The following is a 22216-nucleotide window of genomic DNA, read 5'->3' as shown; positions in this document are numbered from 1 at the left end:
ATTTTTAATATTTAATTTTTTTTTACTAATTTCGTGCTGCTATTTTAATTTTTAGAATAATTTAATATTTCAGTAAATTAAAAATAACAAACTAGAAGTTTTAAGTTAACCGGAAACAAAAACACAAACCAAAATAGGGTGAGTAGTAAAATACCCCTTAGACGGGGGAACGATGGTCGAGAAATTAAACGCACAAAACAGCAAAACTCAATTCAAATATAAGAACAGATGGAAATGTAGTCTTAATCAAGATCAAGAAAACTAGACTCAAACAACAGAGAGGACTGTAACTTATTTGCAAGACCAAATGAGAGACATACTTGGAAAAAAAAATAGCGATAAATGTGACCATACCAAGAGAGTTTCATAATCACTCCTCCTCCGACTCCGACTCCGACTCGGCATTCTGGAGCCACTCAATAAAGGGCTTGACATTCTTCCATATTTGAGAACTCTTATTACTACCAGCTATTCCTTTCTGGTACCACTCCCTGATGAACTCTTCTTCCAAGATATCATCATCATACAACACCTTGATAACTAAAGCCACCTCCTTCGCCGCATCGGGGCTTGCCTTGCCACAAAATGACTCGATAGTATGTAGAAGCATCGTCTGCCATCCCTCTTCTTTGGTTGCAGCCGCCGCCGCCGCAAGGTAGTTCTTCATTTTAGTTACTTCCTTTGCAAACCCCTTTCCAACATCATCAAAGAGTGCAGTAAAAAGGGCATCTGTGATTTCTTGGGATGTTCCAGAGACCGAACCTAGGAAGGATTTAAGCTGAGAAGGAGATGACCCCTTCTTGAGATGTTCCTTTATCTTATCAACAAGCTTCTCATGGGCACTAACAACCTTTTCAGGTGCCTTAACATCATGCTCTGGAGACTTCTTTACCGACTTTTTCTTCTCTTCACTGGTAGATAGCATCACCATGTCTGCGGTAACAGCACTCAACTGCTCCTGAATGCGTTGCTTAGCAGCCTCCAGTGAAGTATCTGTTAGCCACTGGACATCATCATCATCGTCACTTGCTGCCTCATTCTCATCGGCCTGGCTTTGTTCAGGGGAGTAATCCTCATCAGAATGCTTGCCTTTCTTCTTCGTTACTGCACCTTTGGGAGCAGCAACCTTTGAAGTAGTAGTAGTAGACGATCCCTTCTTTTTAGCCTCTTTTTTAATCTTCTTTAGCTCTTCATCAGCAGCCTCACCCTCTTTCAGTCTTTCCTTTTCAGCCCTCCTCATTGCTTTCTTGTCTTTCGATGACTTCTTTGCCTCTGGTGGGTTTTTAAGAATGAAAGTCGTAAGCTTATCTCGCATGTCAACATCAGAAATAAATCCACATGCAGCACATTTTAGGGTAATCATCTGTGTCTTTGTAATAATAACCTCAGTTTCGGGGTTCCCACAACCATAGCACTGAACGAACTTCTTAATAAAGTTCTCAAGAAGCCCCGCAAGCTTGGCAGTGTCATGAGCCCCATTTACATGTGAAGTTCCAGTCTTCTCATCAAACTTAGATTGGGCACCCAGTTCACAGCCAAAATACTTTGTAGTGTAAGAGGCAGGTCTAGCCAAAGCCTTTGCAATTTCAACCATATTAACCACATTAGTCTTGATGCCATTTCCTCTCCCTTCAATCTTAGTTATCATTTTGGGCATCTTATACCTATAAAAGGCATCATCACTGTTCGAAGCACCAATATTTTGCAGAGCCATCTTGGATCAAACTGTTGCACTTGGAAGAGGCTGCATAAAATGGACACCGAGACTGTGTGCGCTATCGGCCTCAATATGCATGCATATAACTTCAGAAGAGGGGCTTATATTCTTTTCTCTGAAAGCGGGACAGTACTCTCCGAGCAATCCAACAGTTGAAAAAGTGAGAGAGGCCCGTTCAGACATAAAAGAAGATGCAATCGTAACAATCTCCACTTTGACAAGCAGGAGACACAGCAGATTAAGCTGCCAACTTCCTAAAAGAATAACAAAATTGATCCTGGCAAAAGTTGAACATTTAGTATATCAATAACCAGCAGAAAATTCATCAACATCAAGAAAACTGTTTCAAATCTACATGAAATATACCAACATTCATCAAATTTCAAATGCCAACAAACATCAGAATAAAAAAATCAGTTCTTAAAGCCTAAAGATTCCAAGATTAATCTAGATATGAAAACATTACAAAACAAAAGATTAAATTTCTTTATTCGTAAGACCCTCCATAACAACCAGATAGTTAAAACGTGAAAATAATTGCTAAATTAAATCAGACGGATCAAATCGAAAAATTAAAATATCAATTCACAAACATCCTAACAATACATAACATAATGATTCAAAATTGTTACAAGGTAAATTAAGTAAGTAATTACTAAGAACTATAAAATCCGTATTAAATAAGCTAATCATTATATTAACAGTTAAATAATGAAAACTAAACTCAGAAAAGACACAATATATGATTTAATATCCGCATTGCAATAATCTAAACATTGAAGAAATCATCAATTACCAATCATAAAAAAAACCAAATATTCAAAATATATCCTCTAGGACCAGAACAAAACAACATCGGTCGTATAAGAAATCCAAAAAAAAATAAACTGATAAAAAATAATAAACAGATCCACAAAGACTGAACAAAAGAAAACATCAATGTAGGTATCGGAGAAGTAGTTGAAAGATTAAAATAAATGGTAGAAACTAACCAATTAATAGGAACAGATTAATAAACGAAAAGAAATTGGGAACGGGAGAATCATACCTTAGATGAGATTGGAATTGGAGAAGATAGAGTAGGGATTCGGTGGTAGAGAAAGACGCTGCTTTATACACGCCCAATTACGTGGACAAGTCAGAAACGTTAGGGCAAACTCATGAACTTCGAATTTAATTATTATTCTCAAATCGATTTATTGTATTACATTATTGCCCTTAGCTCTCTTTTCTATTTCCCATTTTTGTCCTTTTTCTTTTTAGTTTCTAAGTTGTATAAAATTTCAAGTAATTTTATCTTCTAGAGTCTAAACCACTGATTTTGTAAATATCTGGACTTGGTAGTATAAAACGTCACAGTTTTTTAAGTTTTGACATTGAATTTTTTAGTATTAAAAATTGATTTATGTTAACTTTGCTAAATAAATTTAACAAAAAAATTAATTAAATATGCAAACATGATATAATAAGAATTCCAAAAATTACTGCGGATATAAACTAAATTAATTTTTTTATTTAAATTATTTAACAAAATTAACATAAATAATTTAATTTTTATACTACAAATATACACTAAATTGACGTATTATTTATGTAGGTTTCATTCTGTGGAATAATTAACAGTTTGATAGAAATAATAATTTATTTTTGAATTTTAAAGAATGTCAAGTGCAAAGCTAAAAAAACTATATGCAATATCTTCAAATACAATGGCAGGTGTGGATTATAGAAAGGCTCAAGTAATAAGTGACTAAATTAAGGCTAGAGTAATAAGTGAATAAATTATACCGCTTTTCACGAATATATGCTTAAATTATTTTTTGAATGATCTTGTTGACTAACGTTATAAAAGTTATTATTTTAGATGTTTGGGCTGTTAATTTTTTCCTTTTAAGTGACATGTATCATAATATAATAATTTTAAAAACTTTGTTTAAAATTATATTTAAAAAATACAAAATTTTTTGAAATAACCCTTTGAAAACATTATTTCAACCCCTAAACTCACGTCTGTCACTACCCTTTTCCATCGTCAAAGCTCCATTCGACTAGGGATGAGCATGGGTCGGATTGGGTCGGGTTTTTGGTCCACCCGACCCGACCAAAACAAGTTTTCACCCGATCAGAAATAATAAAAAAATTATTTTTATTCAATAAAAACAATGATTTAATTGAATATATATATATATATATATATATATATATATAGGTATTATTGTAATTATCCCTAATATATAGGGTAAAATTATTTTTTTCCCGGGTCGGGTCGGGTCGGATTTTTTTCACCCTAAACCCGAACCCGAATTTTTTTAAAAAAAATCCGACCCGATCGGGTCGGGTTTAAATGCCCATCCCTACATTCGACCTCAACTCCCCGCCGACGAAAACTCTTATGAAATCATGATCAATCAACGTTTTATACCCTGTGAGCCCTACGATGAAAATCGCAATCCCACACGATTTTGATAGCCAATCGATGAAAACTACGAATGCACATGATTAGGAGGATGACAAAGACTACATCAACGGTAGTAGTCGTGGTTGAAAAGGGATTAGGGTTAAAATTTCAGGATTTTAGTGATTTTGGATTTTTTTTGTAATTTAAGAAAAATTTATAGTTTTTTATAAATATAATAATAATTTTAAAAGAATAAATTTCAAAATTATCATATTGTAACACATGTCATCTAACGGATGAAATTAATTTCGTTGAGGATCCAGACACCTAGCGTGATAACATTTGTGACGTTAAGCATCAAGATCATTCAAAAAATAGTTTAGATACATTTTCATGAAAAACGTTATAATTTAAACACTTATTTCATATTTAAGTCTTATAGAAATAAAAAAAGGAAAAATATTTTTTCAGAAAATTATAAGAGTGTTACTATGAAAATAAGAAAATACGTATAAAAAGAATATTGGTGGGGCAGAAAGACAGTAGGGCAAAGTATTTCTGTTCCGCTGAGAATTGCTTAGGCTGTAAACAAATTAGACATTCAACGAACCGTTCGTGAATCGTTCGACGGGAAGTTCACTTATGTTCATTTATTTATTAAACGAACAAATATGAAAAAGACTTTGTGTTCGTTTAATTAAATGAATGAACACAAACATAGGGCTCGTTTGTTCATTTACGTTCGTGGACATTTAGTAATATGTTCGTTCATTTATGTTCGTTTATGTTTGCTCATTTATATTTGTTTATGTTCGTTCGTTTATGTGTGTTTATTTATGTTTAGCCCAATTTCTCTAAACTCATTTAAAATATTAAAACTCAATAAATTTTAATTTGATACCCATAGATATTTTAAAATTCAATTAATTTTAAATAAAAATAAAAAAATCCCAAAACAATTAAATAAAATATAATCCTAAAATTGTTAGGAAAAAAATATTTTCATTTATATTCGATTACGTTCGTTTATGTTCATTTATTGTGTTCGTTTACGTTTGTTCGTTTGTGTTCGTTTGCATTCGTTCGTTTGTATTCGTTTACATCCGTTCGTTTATGTTCGTTCATTTGTGTTCGTTTCTCATTTAAATGAACAAACATGAACAAACACAAACAATCTATATTCCTTAACGAACGTACACAAACAAGAAATTTTTTGTTCGTTTATGTTCGTGTTCGTTCATTTGTTCGCTTAAAGTTAAACGAACGAACATGAATATATATCATTCGTGTTCGTTGGATTCGTTTACATGACTCAATTGGTGTTTACAAATTCCAATACAAAAGGAGTTCCGTTCCACTTAGAATTCTTTTAATTTTGTTCTAAACTTTATTTTGGTTCACATTAGTCCTTTAATTTGGTGATTTTCCAACTTAATCCCTAACATTATTTTGATTCACATTAACCTCTAAACTTGGCAACCTCTCTCGTTTTAGCTCGATGGTGTGACGTCATCAAAAGGTCTAAAAATGGGCCAAGATCAGTGCAGACTAAAAAGTGTTTAGGGACTAAATTGAAAAGTGATATTAAATTTAACGAATGAAATTTTTTTTATCCCAATAAAAAAAAGAGGATTCAAGGCGTGGGGGGACCTTAATTACTCTTTAATTTTTCTTAGTCGGTCAGTCCACAATCTCACGCGTGTGCGTGACTCAAACATCTAGAAAGCTTATTCAACCTTCAGATTCGCATCACTCCTTTTAATACCAAATTTGGAGACTAAAACAAGAAGTAAATCAGGGTTTATTGAGTGCAACTTTGGAAAAAGTACAACACTTTGCTCCTATTTCACAGACCCTTTGAACCCCATCCTTCTCTCCCAACTCTCTTTCATTGATGGGGAATGGATATGATCACCATCCTTACCATTTTAGTCACAAGCCAATTTCTTCCCCATCTTGTGCTCCACACCATCAGCCTCCCTAAATATGATCCTTTGTCTCCAAAGATGGGGTTGCATGGGACAAGTGAAGAGGAGTAACAGTTTCAAGCTCAAGAAGCTGTTCTCGAGCCGGGGAAGAATCTAACCGGCACCAGTTGCAGAAGAAAACACGTGCTGCTAAATAGGACAAGTCGGCCCAATAATGGTTATGAGAGGGAGAATCCTGGTTCATTCAACATTGAGAATATGGGTCCACCATTGCCAGTGAAAAAAGAGTTCCAAAACAAGTTGATTAAGGATTGGGAGAGGACATCACACAACTTCAGCTAAGCACAATTACAACAGTTGGAAAAGTAGTACAAGGTCAGTTGATGGTGATAGCTGATTTGTGTTGAGATTTGTTCTTAAAACTCAATTTTCATCTTTTTTACCTTTGTTTCTAATGATAAAAATCCTATCGTGGGAGTACTTGATTGTTTACAATACTTTAGGTCGTGCTTTTTTTAGTACGTAGAATGACCATAAATGTATCGGCCAACAATTCACGCTGTTTTAAAATTAAACGTTGTTGGTGACTACCCAACTACCCAAATGAAATTACAGCAACAACACAATTACCCAAGTGGACTTATATGATTAACCTATGACTACTAGACAATATATAATAAAGGACATCGACTGTTGGTTTAATATGTCCATATAATAAAGGACATTGACTGTTAGCCTAGTCTGGTTGATTTATTGTTCTATGAAACTCTACCGTAGCAAAAGGATCCTTTTATCCTGCATGGCCTGACCTTTTCAATCATGATGTTATATTGTTTCTAGGGCTGTAAATAAGCCGATTTGAGTTTAAGTATTGCTGAACACGACTCGACTTGAAAATTCACAAGCCTAAAAATTTTTTAAACTCGACTCGAACTTGAAATTATGAACTGAAACTCATAAAAACTTGAAAGGCTCAAAATGAAAAAAAAAATCTTAAATTTAACTCGAAGAATCAAACTCAAAATCGAACCTAAACCTTAAATATATGAAAACCTTATACTAAATTTTTTCAAAAAAAAAAATTAACACAAATGTTAATATGATTAATAATGTTTTTATTAAATAAAAATTTTAATATATTATATTTTCGAACTGCTCATGAACAATTCGAGTTGAGAATCAAATAACTCGCTTCGACTCGTTAGGAACTCGAATCGAATATTTAACGAACTTTGATAAATCGATCTTGAATAACTCGTGATCCGTCTCGTTTACAACCTCAATTGTTTATGGATCCTCCTCTTTGTAGACTTTCCATGAGCATTTACAACCAACGGAAATATGTAGAATACGGTACAAAATGGAAGCTGCATGTTCACGCAATCACAGCCTATGACAATATATGGCACACGATAACTTCTTTAATCTTCTGTCGAGTTCGCAAGAAAGGTTCATGCTCGGACGCATTCAGAGATTATTTTGCAATCACTTTAGATGATTAATGGAACGTGTATACATCACGATTTATTGGAAAGATGTACTGTTTGGTATTTTACCACATTTCACTTTAAATACTTTATATGCATCAAAATCTCTGGTTGAGCAACATTTCTTTTGTAAGTTGATGTTAAAAACATTTACAACTACACTATACATCAGACTCAGCACAAACGGGACCATTATTTTTTCTTTTTCTTTTTTCTTCAGTAAGCAAATCTTCATTCCTTGGTACCTAATTCGTAACTGGCAAAACATGATGGAATGAAATTCTCACCCACTGTACAATTACTCTGAGATATACAACAAATGATATGCCAAAACTTCCCCATCCCGAGTCGCATGATGTGCCTCATCATATGGCATCGATCAATCAACATCTCACTCACTCAACTGCCTTCATAAAGATATACCCGAGGTTCCGCACCGAAAACAGTATGAGGCCATAGATGGCTATCTCCTTTCATAAGGCAAGTGAAACACCTCATGTATTGAAAAAGCCTAACCATTGTGCTCCGATTGTCCATCAGAACTAGCATCCTGTGGGAGCTGTTTCTCCTTTGGAAGACAGTCGACAGGAACATAACAATATCCTTTCGGTAACCGTGAATTCTTCATAGATGCTTCATCCGATGTCATTACCAGCTCCTTCTCAAATGTTTCGATAGGCTGAGATTCACGTCAAGGCAAGCATCAGTCAAATTCCTGTCAACGAAATCATCAGAGGGAGAAGTGTACAAAATTATACCTTTCTGGATTTTAAGTTCCATTCTGCATTTACCAAAGCATTACGAGATGCAAGAGAATATCTATGAGGGATTTGCTTCCCAGAAAATGGCACCCTCTCTGTTGGCTTGCGAACAAAAAGGCTTTGGGAAGTGGAGCTGCCATCAGTCCTTTGAGAATTGTCCACGGGCACAGGAACCTTCGCTTGGCGCTTCACTGAAAGAGTACTATCGACAGTTACATCATCTGATCGCATTGCTTCGCTGCATGATTTGTTATCATCTGTATGGCCCTTGAGATAAGTTGTTGCAGATTCTGAGCTAACATCCGGATGAAAAAAAGGACTATGAATAAGCACTGAACGAGTGGCGTGCTCTCGTTTACAAGCAAGTATTTCATGTGAGAAAAGAACCAACTCTCGCTGCAAACATACACAATCACAGTCTCAAATTTACTTGTATGAAATAGATAAACTAACAGCAGCCGTTGCATCCGCAAAAAAAAAGACTAAATTAGAAAAACAACCTTCAATTTTTCACGTTTGATGATTCTTTCACAGAGAAGGCGTAATCTCTCCAATTCAACCTGTAGAGGAGAATCCAGGTGGAAAAAAATGCAATGACCACACAATCCATACAGTTTTATACATTATTACACCAAAATTATTACATAGCGCATATCCAAGCAACCCAAAAGTTGGCAAGAAGTCTTACTCGAATTTGCTTCATGTTTTTCAACTCCTCGATTCCATGTTTTTGTGTTTCAGCCTACGGAAGTTATTGAAAAGATAAAGAATACAGGGAAAATTGCATATAACAAAAAATTCAGTAACTTCTTTAAGAAATCAAAGTTACTAAACCTCTGCTCTCTGTTCTCCACTGTGCTGTTCGCAATAAGCTTTGTGATGCAATTTACCACCACCAAGCTGCACATTCATACAGAAGCCAGCACTTCTAGCACAGGAGGGATGGAAAGTGATCTGACAGTGACCATAACTACACTGCAAAGAGTAAAACTGCAGCTGCTTAGCTACAAAGTATGCTAATTGGAACAATTTCTAGTTAAACATTTCAGTGCAATATAAGCACTTTTTACAAAACGGAAAATAAATTATATACCCCACCTTAATGCAGGCACCATTCTTGCAACCGCATATACAACAAACGTCAATCCCCCTTGAAGCTATCTCCTGAAATACCATTCAACATATTTTTAAATAATATCTATAAAACTATCTCCAAGTAGAAAATCTAAAGCTTTACACATATACATACCATTCCTTCGACAGGAGTAACTTGTCCCCTTCTGAATGTTGATTCAAAAACCCACTACAAAATATTAGGAAAAAAACAGTTATTTCATTTCATTGAAAGAGATGAATATTAAGAAAAAAACCACTTCATTTCATTTCATTCAAAAGAGATGAAACATTAACAAAACAAGATAGAGAAAATCACCTCAGCACAGAAAGCATGTACCCACTGGCCATCCACAGATTTCCTAAAAGCACCAGTGGTACCACCACATAAGCCACATTCAACAGCAGGATAAGGTTTCTCCCAAAAGTTTAGGGATGGAGCTCCAGAGGGTATAGACGAAAACAATTCTTCACATAACTCACAGTGCCAACGACCTGTAGATTCTTTAACATTGCGATAGCAATCCAAGTGAACTGCAACCTGTGAGCAGAAGGGATAAATCAAAACTGCAAAAAGATAACATTTAAAATTTCTCATTGATGAAAGAAAAAACAATGGTTTTAGGATAGAAAACCTTGCACCCAGAACAGACTAAAATAGGATTTAGTATCGTCTCAGAACGTCTGCATATGTCACACGACCTAGGATGTCCTTTAGAAAAATCTGTCAGTGATTGAACACTATCAGAGTACTTTTCAGATGAAATCCTTGGGACAGCATTCCTAGAAAATATAGTATCTTTTTCTCTTGTCTGAGAGTTAATGCCAGATCTTCTGAAAGAACCATTCGGCTTCAACACATTCTGCAAAGAGAATATAGTAAATTTTATCCTTATTTAAAAGCAAGAGAAAATATATAGAAACAAGGGTTCATATGAATAACCTCTTGATGACTAGAATCTTCCAAGCCATCTTTTCTTGATGATGAAATCCTGGAGGAAGCAGCTACAGCTGCATTAGCAGCAGCCAACACTGCCTGTGCCTCCTGATATCTTCTCTCTTTACGGCCCTGCTTCTTTGCTTCTCTTAGTTCATAAAGATATTGATTAACGAGCACAATATCCCATATCTTTGTCCTTGCAGTTTCAACTTCTCGTGGTAGACTTTTAGCAACCCTAGAAACTAAATTATCTGCAAGCAGAAAATCACACAAAATGTAGGTTATAGGCCACATCACACATATACACAGAAAGAACCCTAGAGTAAAATACCAGTAACATGGTTTCTTGCCACTGCATTGCCCAGTAATCTATGCTGATAATAGATAATTTCCCCTTCTACCTCATCCTCAGGAGAAAATTCGATAGCTCCCAATTTACCAGCCTTAACTGACAGCACTAAATCATCAGACTGACAACTCTTTTCCTTGCACTTTAAATTATCAATTTGGTGACTGCAGCAAACACTAGCATTTGAAGATGCTACCAAGCAAGAGAGATCTCTCTCACTTGCACCTGCAAAGTGCAACTTATTAGACCTGTCCAAAACGACAAGCAGAAAGAAAGAAGAAATTGCAGCCTAAATAATGAGATGAAACTTGCCATCGAACTCCTTTAATGTGTCCTTTCTGCCATTAAACTCACCAACTTTATTCTTACAAAGCATCCCATGGTGTATCTGCAGCATTTGCTTCCGCGTATAGGGGTGAATGTAAAAATTAGAAAATTCTTCAGTTCTTCTACAATACAAAAGTATCAAGAATCAGAAATTATCTCATGAAAATAGACAGGAAAATCTCCTGTGAACTATAAGCAAAAGGGATACTGGTTTAACAAATAGAAAGAGGCTTATCACAAAGTTTACATGAGATTGGCAATAACTGGATTAATTATTGGACAAATGGAATTTCCTTGATCTTCTTTCTTCTCAGGAGTCATTGCCCTCTCTGATTGACTCCTTCCATAAAGGCCGTCATTTAAGAGATCAGTTGAAATCCCTGTCCGATTTGTACAATTTTAAGTTATAAATATAATCCACATCAGAATCATAAAGAACAACAATTAAATTGATTGATGAGATTTACAAAAAGAAACAAAATCATAGAAATTTCATTGCTGATAACAGAGATGTAAGCATTTTCACATTTCATACAGTAGAAAAAACATCTCAACCACATACTTGATTTTAACTGCCCCAAGTTTCTGGAAAACATGGGAGGTTTTCCCCCTTTGGGGGGGCACTTTAGGTCAAATTAAACTTCCAATAAATTTTAATGACTATTCTTAAGACGAAATCAGGGAGAAATTGAATGTCTTACAAAATATGTTTACGGATAAAATGAAATCTTATAACGTAACTTTTCATGATTTAGCCTTCCATAAAGATGCCAGACTGAAACTTTCAACTGACCTTTAGAACTGCAAAAAAATCCTTACATCCTATCTGTGTTACCTGGACTCTTCATTTACCTAAAGCACCTAAGTGATCTCTTAAATGAAATATATGTAGAAACTTCGAAAATATTGAAGACCCTACCCCCAACAGTTGTTACTGAAAAAATAGTTCAAGGAGTTACTAGCCTTGGCAGGTCACTTGATTCTACATAGCACATAGAATGCATGCTAATACCGACAATGGTTATTCACATTCTACAATTGGCTTTAACATATTATGGAAAAAAAATATGGGTGGGGAACTGGGAAGCCATATCTCTTGAACAAAGCGTCAAACCCATAATAAAATCCAAAAGCAAAAGTTGACACTTAATCTACTGAACAAGAGCAATCGGGACTTCGAACAACTCTGCAAAATGTGCAATGAAGAACTAGTTTTTACAAACAAATAAGGATAAATCTAGAAAATAGAACTCACTTGTGATCTGACTAGCGTTGGTAACACATGCAGGAAAGAAGTAGAATATTACATAAAAAGCTAAACGTTAGTTGGTTCAAGAAAACCTTATGAGAGAGAAAAGAACTTTTGGCCACTGTAAACTGATTTCAACAAAACTATCTACCTTGGAACTCATTCACATTTCAGCACCAAAAGAAGCAAAAGGGGAAAAATGATAGTAAACCTTTCCCCTGAAAATAGCTTGACCAACAAAAAGCATACAACAGAAAGAAAATAATTCAACAAAGAATACCTTCTGATTTGTGAAAATGACCCTTCAAAGGGTCCTTATAACCATCAGGGTTGGCTGAATTCTACATAGAAGAGGAAGCATCACTTAAGAAATGGAAGAAAGACTTAAAAATAATGTAGCCTATAACACAATACCTAAAGTAAACAAATAAAATATGCTGCGCAGAAGCAAACTCCCAAAGCAGTTCTTTAAATATTGTGAGTTCAGACATTGAAAGTTATCCATAGATCACGCAAAATTTTCAGAGTGAAAGCAGAAAAGAGGGAGAAATTAAAACACTAGGGTACTACTTACACATTATAAATTCATGTTTTGCACCTCTTAGTTCATTAAACACTGATCAAGCATGGTATAGTTATATGAGCACACCTTATAACGCAAATGCTGAAATTGTTCTCACATGACTAAGAAAATCTAATCATGATCAATTTCACTCAAGATGAAGCCTTCTCCCATCCTTTGCAATTTCTTAATGTTAATTAATAACATGGATTAAAATTTAAAATATTGGTTTTAAATGCATCACAAAATAAACACTTCACTTTCAAATTTTTACAAATTAATAGGGGGCATGGTCGATCAACTCTCTGAACAACTTGCACTGACGAGTATTGGCAAATAAAACTAATTGTACACAACTTGACTCAAACCAATATTGGTGAACAAAAAAGAACTGTGAAGGGCGGAATAGATTCATAGGTAGCATCATAACTGTGCCCAAATGCCAGCTTTAAAATAACTTTCTAGAGTCATTAGATAAACTACATCTACAATGTTTATAACACACAATGGCCCACACAACTAGAACATATTTGGTATAGGAAAGGAATATCTAAAAGCTCCATAAATTCAAAATCCATGCATTAGGTAAAAGAACGATTTTATGACATGAGATATTAAGACAAGAAACAAGTGAACTAACACTTACCAAAGGGAGACAGGATCTTAATTTTAAACAGCGCACGACGCACCAAGGCGCAAAGGGTCCCTGGATCCTAGGCACAAGGTGCAAGGCGAGGGCGCAAGCCTTTCGTAGGCGAGAAGCACTTTCATGCTAAAAAAAACTTATAAATCAATCATAGAACACATTCTGTACTCAAAATATAGTATAGTTGATTTTACTGCATAAGAGTTTATCCTTAATTTTACAGTTTTCACTGTGAAACTATACATTATAGGAAATTAGGAATAGGAAAATATGTAACAAAAAGAGGAGTAAAAGACAATTGCAAGCTGTGCACTTTGTACACGTGTAAGATGTGTTATGCACTTTGTACACCTGTGAGATATTTTGACTAGTATAATCAAAGGTTCACATGCATGTTAAAGCTTAGGATGTGAATTGCTAGAGGATGTGAATTGCTAGAGGCTGTGAATAGTCCAATAAAAGCACGGGTAGGGTTCACAAGAACACTAAACACCATTGAAGAGATTGACCGAGGAAAAAAAAAGAAGAGATGGAGAAGAGAAAGGTGGATCTGGCGGGTGCGACGGGCAGAGTGTTACATTGGCCTTGGAAAGCTCCGACGGTGGCGTGGTTAGGGTCTTTTACTCTTTTCAAAAGAATGTCGGGAAGGTTGGGGTGCTGCGCTGGCAGAGAATCCTTTTTTTACTAAAAGGATTGTTTAAATTTTATTAAAATAATTAAACGCACATTATTATTTTTTATATTAAAATTCTCCACCCTAAGACGGCTGAATCGAACACCTTGCGCCTCTTCAGAAAAGCCCCAGAAGCACGCACTTGGGAGAGCTTTCCGGTTTCCACTGCACCTGTGCCTCCAAAGGCGGTTGGTTCGGTGCCTACATGCGCTTAGCGCCTTAGGCTCGCCTAGGTGCACTTTTTAAAATTACGGAGAGATTATGATACAATCTTTTAAGGTTTTTTTATGTAAATTATGCTTAGGGTTTTTATTCCATACATCCATTTAAATAAGGATCAATCTCATTACATAAAGAGAAAACCTATTCTTTTTTTTTATAGGAATAGGAGGTCTCATTAAAAACCTCCCTCATAGTTGGCTCTTGTGAAAGAGGCAACTAGCGGAAGGTGGGAAAGAGTACATTATATTAAAAACCATGTTTACATAAGATTACAGCTTACTAAATAAACTGTCCGAAGTAAAATACAAACCAAAACAACCATAAAGCTCAAACATCAACCAATACCCTCTTTAGCTAGCTTATTAGCCTCCCAATTGCATGTCCTAGGAATCCATCTAACAATAATACCCCTAGCAGAAACTAAGGCCTCAATTTCCCCAACTAAAGTATTGAAAAAAGTAGGGGCAGAAACTGGCATCAAAATCCAGTCAACTGCTGTTTTACAATCTGTCTCAAGGATTAGTCTTCCCTTCAGAGCCCATTCGGAAGAAATGAATAGATCAATCCCTTGTTTAATAGCTTTTAGCTCAACTAACATAGGAGGACCAGGTCCCACCGGCCACCGCAAAAGAAAAGGTATATAAAGTAGAACATTCCGAATCTTTCAAGACTCCTCCAATACCTCCCTGCAGCCCATCACCTCTTACCGCACCATCAACATTGAATTTAAAGAAATTCGAAGGAGGCGAAGACCAGTTAAGAACCTTCTCCTTATTGTAGGATTTTATAGGTAAATTGTCTGCAAGCGATGGATCCCCTACTAGTAGGTCAACTTGAATATTAACATGAGGAAATTTCGCTAAAAACCATTTAGCCAACCTAAACCTGGAAATGAAGAATAGGGATGAATTATCTAATGTCCAGTTTTCAAAAACCACTGCATTCCTAGCTTTCCAAATAGACCATAGAACAACACCTGGAATGAACTTCCAAATATTAGAACACTCCCTTAGATAAGACCAAGAGCAAAGAAAGGAAGGAGGATCTTGGGGCATGACCGAAGAGATGTCCCAAAACCTTAAAAATCTATACCACAACTCCTCTGCAACCGAGCATGAAAAAAACAGATGATGAATTGATTCCTCATATTTGTGGCAAAAAGGGCACAAAACATCTTCAAGATTGACCCCTCTTTTCTTCAATTCCACTCTAACCGCCAATTTCTGATGAGTAAACTGCCATAGAAATGTTTCCACTCGAGGAGGAGTTAATCCGGACCACACCCATTTCTTCCATTGAGAATGTCCTCCAGTTCTGCTTGAGATAGTCATTCTACAAGATTTTACCGAGAACAAACCATCCCCTTTCCCCGACCACCCCAGAAAATCATCCACTGATTCATTCGGTGTTATGTTGTCAATCAAAAGCATTAAGGAAAGCCACTGATCCAATTCCCAGTCACAAAGATTTCTCCTTAGCTGAATGTTCCAAACCCAACCATTAGCTACAAATCCACCAAATTCAACCAATTTTCCCCTTTTGTTAGTCAACAGAGCATAGATTCTAGGAAATTGAATCTTAAGAGTAGATCCATTAACCCAAATATCATTCCAAAAATCAATTGACCTACCATTCCCCACTTGGATCTTCGAATTGGATCTCAAACAATCCCCAATCTCGTCCTTTTTCTCATAGTTACTCCGAATACCTCTCCACACCCATGAATCTTGAAGAGAAACAACCTTGCCTATAGACATAGAGTCCATACTGACATTATGAATACAACAAATCAGTTTTTTCCATTGAGTCTTTGTCATTTGCATACTTCCAAACCCATTTCCCTAGCAAAACTCTATTAATCATACTTAAGTCCAATACTCCTAAGCCTCCATCCAATGGTTGACAAACCGTACTCCAATTCACCCAATGAACCCTCTTCTTGTCAGATTCTTCACCCCAAAGAAATTAATGCGTAACCTAACCTTAATTAAATACGCAAATTAAGGTCCTTTCCTAAACTAGATATAGCCCGTAACAGAATCCCTTGTGCATCTAAACCTACTCCAGAAAACATCAATCCCCTATGCCATCAAAGAAAATAAATGCATAGCTATAATATACAAATTATATTGATGGCTGACAGGAGCAGAAACCATAAAGCAATATGCTCAAAAGGAAGTGACGCTTCAAAAATAATCATTGTCAAATATTATAAATATCTATAGAACTGGAAAAGCTCCAGCAGTATAAAATATGCACTCCAAAGACGGAAACTAAACATAAAAATCACCTGTAAGGCAACTAACGAAAAAGCAACACTACCAGATCAGGGAAATTGTGAATATACTAATCACAGAGAAGTACTCGAGGAATTTATACATCCAGCCATAAAAAGCAAATACAAGTAAACAGACAAACTCAATGGCAAAATTCAACAAAATGATCAATTAAACCTAAAAACAGCTTGCCCCAAAAAACCCCTTGAAATGAACATCAATGATTTGCGATATTACCTTTCCAGTGGTACCAAGAATGGATGCTTTACTTGAATCATTTGTTTCTTCCTTAGCAAGCAGGTCGCAACTAGCTTCATCCATCACTACCCCAATATCATCAATAATTTCATCAGAGCATATTACTTTGTTATCCCTCAAATTTTTTACATTGTTCTTGGTTCTTCGAGGAGGCATAGGCTTAACAGCAGCAAGATCTACCATGTCAGACTTGGATACCATTATATCATCAGAAATATGTGTTGCTTTACTCTCATCCTTTGATGAAATCAAAGACTTAATATTAACTTTTAAATTTTTCTGGGAAGAGACAATATACGCATGATTACTAAGCCATTTCACTATTTTGCATCGTAGGTCAGGTGCCAAGCTATCATTCTGAAGAAAGAAAAACCAAAAATAAAAATCAAAGAAAATTAAAGGAAGATGAAAGCACCAACTGAGGACTAAAACTGCTTTCAGAAAACAATTGTGCGATAAAGAAACCATGATTACAGGTATTACATTTAATGAAGCCCTCAAATAATCAGACGAGAGTCCAATCTCCAATGCTACATCTTTTACATTGACTTTCCCTCGGTCAATTAGCTGCATAATTTATAGATTGTAAGACTGAACAATCCAGAAATTTAAAAACATTGAGAAAATATTATAAACCCATGGATGACAGGATCAGATACCTTCTTCAAAATCATTGCAAAATTAAGGGAGTTAAATGGGTTATGTACGTCATCATTACTCTTCCCCAACAACCCCAAATCACCCAGCTGCTGTGTCTCACCACATTCAGATGCAACTTGGGCACTTGATCTGGTATCAGGAGCTTCTATATCAACTGCAATTTTATCTCCATTGCTTAGGCTAACTTTTGAATTTTGAGATTTGTCCATAGATTGCAGAGGAAGTTGGTTGGTGATAGAAGAGTCGGTGCCAGAAGCACAAAGTTCTCCAAGCGGTGGGGAATGGCTGTTATCATGGATTTCTGAATGCTTAGAGCAAAATGCCCGCAATTCGATCTGTAGAAAGAATATGGAGCATTTAAGATAATAGAACCTCAAAATATGAAGAAAGCAGCTCTTATTAAATAATAACAAAATTCTGTCAGGAAAAAGAATTGATACTTGCATTATCACACCCATATCTTCCCCAAACTTCCATTCTATGCCTGGCTTCTCTTGCACATATAGGATGGAATGAGGTTCTGCAAGTTCCTGCAAAAAACACTAACATCCATCACAACCGGAAGCATTATAGAAGATTCGCTTTCCAGAATATTGATAAATGGAGAACAAAAACATGTCAAGACAACAGATAGTTCAGCATTGAAGCAAGGAAACCAAGGAAAGGAAGGTATAACCTTTGGGATAATTTATTTAAGATTATTTTTCATTTATGTGTTTCCCGTTTATAAAAGTTGTGCTCTTTGATAAATGATTCCATGTTCTATGGGATATAAACAGTATTAAAATAAAATAAAAATTAAAGAAATTGATATTTGGACATAAGTTAATATACCATCTGTTGAACTACAGATTTCCCACAACTCAACACGTGACAGTATAAAACTATTGGAACCTCGAAAGTGTTAATAGAGTTTGACTTCAGAAAGTTATCCAGAAACTGATGCCAGTTCAATGATAAGGTAAATCCATGAAATCATTGAAGTCCATTCAAAACTTAAATAAAAGAATCATTTTCGGGCCAACAGAAAAATGTCATGATTGGACTCTAACCAGAATGTGGGTGCTTATTGATACTCCTAACCTACTCAAGTTCTTTTCCCAAATTCCTTACAACAGTTTTGCAAACCCAAGAAGGTAACTGGTAATCGGATCTTCAAGGCACCCAAGCAGTTGTCAGAAGGCAAAAGAGTGAAAAACCACTGCTGCTTATGATAAAAAAAAAACATTATTCTTCCTTACCATCTACATTGGGCATGGATATGCTGATACACTTCCCTGCCTACATAAAAAGACCAGATAACTTTCAACAGAAGGCAAGAAGAACACTTCAAAGTAATTCTATCTCGTATTGCCCCTCTCTAATGCAAAATATTGGGAAGAAAGATTATTCTGTGTAGTAACAAGTATGTGAAACAAGATGAAATGGATAATATTTTCATGAAAACTTCCTTCCACTGCTAATTAAACATGGATCAGCTGCAACCACCCTTACAACTTCATCCAAAGTCTACACAAGGTCCAAGCAAGTCGATATCAAAAGGGAAGAAGAATAACCTAATGTTCTTGTAAGTATTTGTACATAACAGTATTCCTAAATGAGATCTCACACTTGATTCAAAAGAAAGGACCCCAAAAGTAGTCAGCGTATAAAGCATTCGAACTGTCTTCTTCAGTTTCTTCAATAAATTTTTACATAATGCACAAATTCAAATTTCATAACACATTTTCTAAACTAAGCAATAGCCTCTGACAGAAAAAGATGCTCTTGGGTAAACTTGTTAATCTCCATGATAGTAATATTATCATATAAGGAACTCTATAAAGGTTTGTGACAAGGAAGGAATCTCAATTCTCAAACTACCTTGTTTCCTTCTCTATAAAGGTGTCCACAAACATGAAAAGCTAAAAGGCAGGAAGTTTAAAAACCACATTTTTTAACAAATCACTCATATCGAAAGACCCTAAGTGCCCATGTTTCTTGTTTGTACCCAGAATATCACTTTCAGATACATCTGTCTTCACTCTTAGACTTGGTATTGTTTCTCAAATAACTGTCCATTCCCCACAACTGCCATTGAAGATACCATAAATGATACCTTAAAAAAGGCAAGTAGTTATAGATAAGTATATCTTCTCTCCACCAGAGAATCCTCATGCAGGTATTGAAAAAGAAGACTATTCTAAAACAGTGTGAATAATTGCTGCACCAAAATATGGAATGGGATGAAGTACCAATGCATAGAGAAGAGATATCCCTCATATCATCATATTGCATGGAAGGTGGCAAACGATTAATGCTTCCTAGAAAGGGCAAAAAGATTTAGGTAGGTTCTTTAATTTGATTAATCCAACTTGCTTTGTTACAAACACTTAAAAATTCCAGCCAATAAATGCCAAAAAACAAGCGGAAATTATTGTAAAAGGTCAAGCTCAGTGCTGGAAATTATTTGTGTGAACAAAAAATAAAAGGTTAAAGAAGGTTCTTTGATAATAAGATGCATAAATAGAGGTGACGCCATGGATTAAAAAAAGCCCTTACTTTATTTGAATTTTTTGAAGACACTACTTATAACACAACAAAATAATAGTCATTATTCTTTATAAGAAGCACTTTGAAGAACACATTTTGCAGTTGCAAATCTAAAGGGAAAAAAAAGTAGCCAAGCATTTTATAAAAAGATACCCTCCTAGCACCAACCAAAAAAAGAGAGGCAGAATGGTAAAAAAATAAGGTAGCAACAAACATACCATGACTGCACCGAACACATGCACCGAACTTCACCTTGCATACATTACAAACTAATTTCTTTCTAGTGTCATTTATTCCTCCCACATTAATAATTGGCTCCATCTTTGTCAAGTCTTCTATATAAACCTCAGGCATCCATTGTGAACAAAATAAGTGAGCAAATTCCACAGAGGCGTCATTTCCATCATTCTTTTGGATAGGCTTTAACACACCACCCTGCTTCGGACAAAGAACACAAGGTTTCACCATAACACTGCCATGATTTACCTGCTTACACCAGGAACAGAGCCAAGAACTATCTACATCATCTTGCACCCCGTAGCACTTTTGATGAACAGAAACCTTGCAAGAACTACAAACGATTATTCTGTTCGATTCTTTTCTGGTATCACCCGTGCAACAAAAATGACATAAAGATGAATTCACATCACATGGACATGCAATTAATATTTTCTCCAGCCCAGCATCCTCTACAACAAGCTTCCGCTTCTTTGAAGGTCGCTCTGAAGTTAACAATACCCTACTCCTAGAACCTAAAAGCCACTCTAAACTACTAGTTGAATCTGGAGCAAAACACACACCTCTGCTTCCTTCAGTGAAAATTGAGCTTGCGTTGCCCCGCTATCAATTTCCATTAATTGTCCATCCTCAACCCTGAAGACCTCCTTCCCAATCCCTTCTTCACAAATATTACCGTTTTCATTCCTAACATTAGAATTCTCTCCTCCACTACTCACGCTTACCTTGTCGTCTACTTCAGCATCCAAATTCAAATCCCCAGCTGGCTCATTTCCAACATAAGGAATCATAAAACACTTCTTCCTAGCAGTTAAAGATCTAAATGGGGTAATATTAGATAAAGCATCGATATCCGACAATGTGAGGTCCCTAAAATATTCTTCCGTTTCAACCCAAATGCTGGCTTCCCGCGCCTTTTCCCCCTGCTTTGATGACTTCTTATCTGCTCCCGAATGCGACTTTTTATGCCTCTTCCTACTATCAATCTGCTTCAATAAACTAGCCAGTCCACTAGGCAGCGTCGGCAAACTCAACCCGGCAACAGAACCACCTTCAGGGATATCAAAAGGTGAACGTTGGCTAAGTTCTTTCCGTGCCTGAGAAAAGAAATCAACAACAATATCATATTGCTTCCCGGAAGTCTCCGGCTGGGTCACCGGACTCCGACTAGAAACCCTAGAAATCGGGCTGCAAGGCCTCTCCTTGGTTCCGCAACCTCTGTCCGCACCCCTACCCATCATCTTCTTCTTCTGCTGGTGGTATAGGGCTCCGGTCATCACCGACAACAACCACAAGCATCCGGACGGCCAAGCCCTTCAAATTCCATAAAAGTTGAACCCTAATCCTATATCAACCCTCGAAAAAACACAAAACCCTAAGCCTAAAAATCAAATCACCGGAACCAGTCTTTTCGGGAGAGAAATACAAGAAAAAGGAATGGCCATAGAAATGGAAACCGAAGAGGATAAACTCTGTGTCTAGGGTTAGGAGGGAGTGTTGTTTCGGATCCGATTTAGATGTTGCGTGTTTGCTTTTGGGATTTTCAAAGAGAGAGAGATAATGAGTGAAAAAAAAAACGAGAGAGAAAGATTCGCGTTTTTTGCAGGCAGAAAGGACGGTTCGTTTTAGAAGTTATTTACTTTTTTGTTTTTGTTTTTATGAGCGTTTTTCTCGAAAAATTATTAGTGATAAGTGTATTTATCGATCTAATATTAATTATTTAATATTTTTTAATTTAATATCCGTTTTAGTAAAGCATGTCCTTGCACCGTGTTATATATTGATTTGGCGTCATGTAGGGTAAGACGCGCCTCCTAAACCGCGTTATATGCTGATATGGAATACACATAGTATAACGCGGCCCCTAGAGCGCGTCTTACG

General features: G+C 36.0%; 2 protein-coding genes across 2 annotated transcripts; both read right to left on the bottom strand.

The window, feature by feature from the left end:
* Positions 1-369: 369 nt before the first annotated feature.
* Positions 370-2851, bottom strand: LOC120126333 (probable eukaryotic translation initiation factor 5-1). The gene is made up of 2 exons (XM_039144552.1): positions 2766-2851; positions 370-1994 (listed from the first exon to the last, which is right to left on the bottom strand). The coding sequence occupies exon 2, from the start codon at positions 1712-1714 to the stop codon at positions 371-373; it is 1344 nt and encodes a 447-aa protein (XP_039000483.1). The 5' UTR covers positions 1715-1994; positions 2766-2851; the 3' UTR covers position 370.
* Positions 2852-7679: 4828 nt separating this feature from the next.
* Positions 7680-21918, bottom strand: LOC120126323. The gene is given in 20 exon segments (XM_039144542.1): positions 7680-8209; positions 8289-8687; positions 8792-8851; positions 8980-9033; positions 9126-9266; positions 9390-9455; positions 9541-9594; positions 9724-9945; positions 10040-10267; positions 10348-10595; positions 10676-10918; positions 11006-11142; positions 11268-11400; positions 12550-12610; positions 16886-17263; positions 17390-17473; positions 17566-17901; positions 18011-18096; positions 20317-20893; positions 20896-21918. Coding segments are annotated over 20 exon segments (4392 nt in total). The 5' UTR covers positions 21613-21918; the 3' UTR covers positions 7680-8041.
* Between the last annotated feature and the right edge of the window lie 298 nt (positions 21919-22216).

Source organism: Hibiscus syriacus, unplaced genomic scaffold, assembly GCF_006381635.1.
Source record: "Hibiscus syriacus cultivar Baekdansim isolate YM2019G1 unplaced genomic scaffold, ASM638163v2 tig00110457_pilon, whole genome shotgun sequence".
Lineage (NCBI taxonomy): Eukaryota > Viridiplantae > Streptophyta > Magnoliopsida > Malvales > Malvaceae > Hibiscus > Hibiscus syriacus.
The sequence above is the reverse complement of the archived record's forward strand: the minus strand, read 5'-3'. Positions and strand labels throughout refer to the sequence as shown.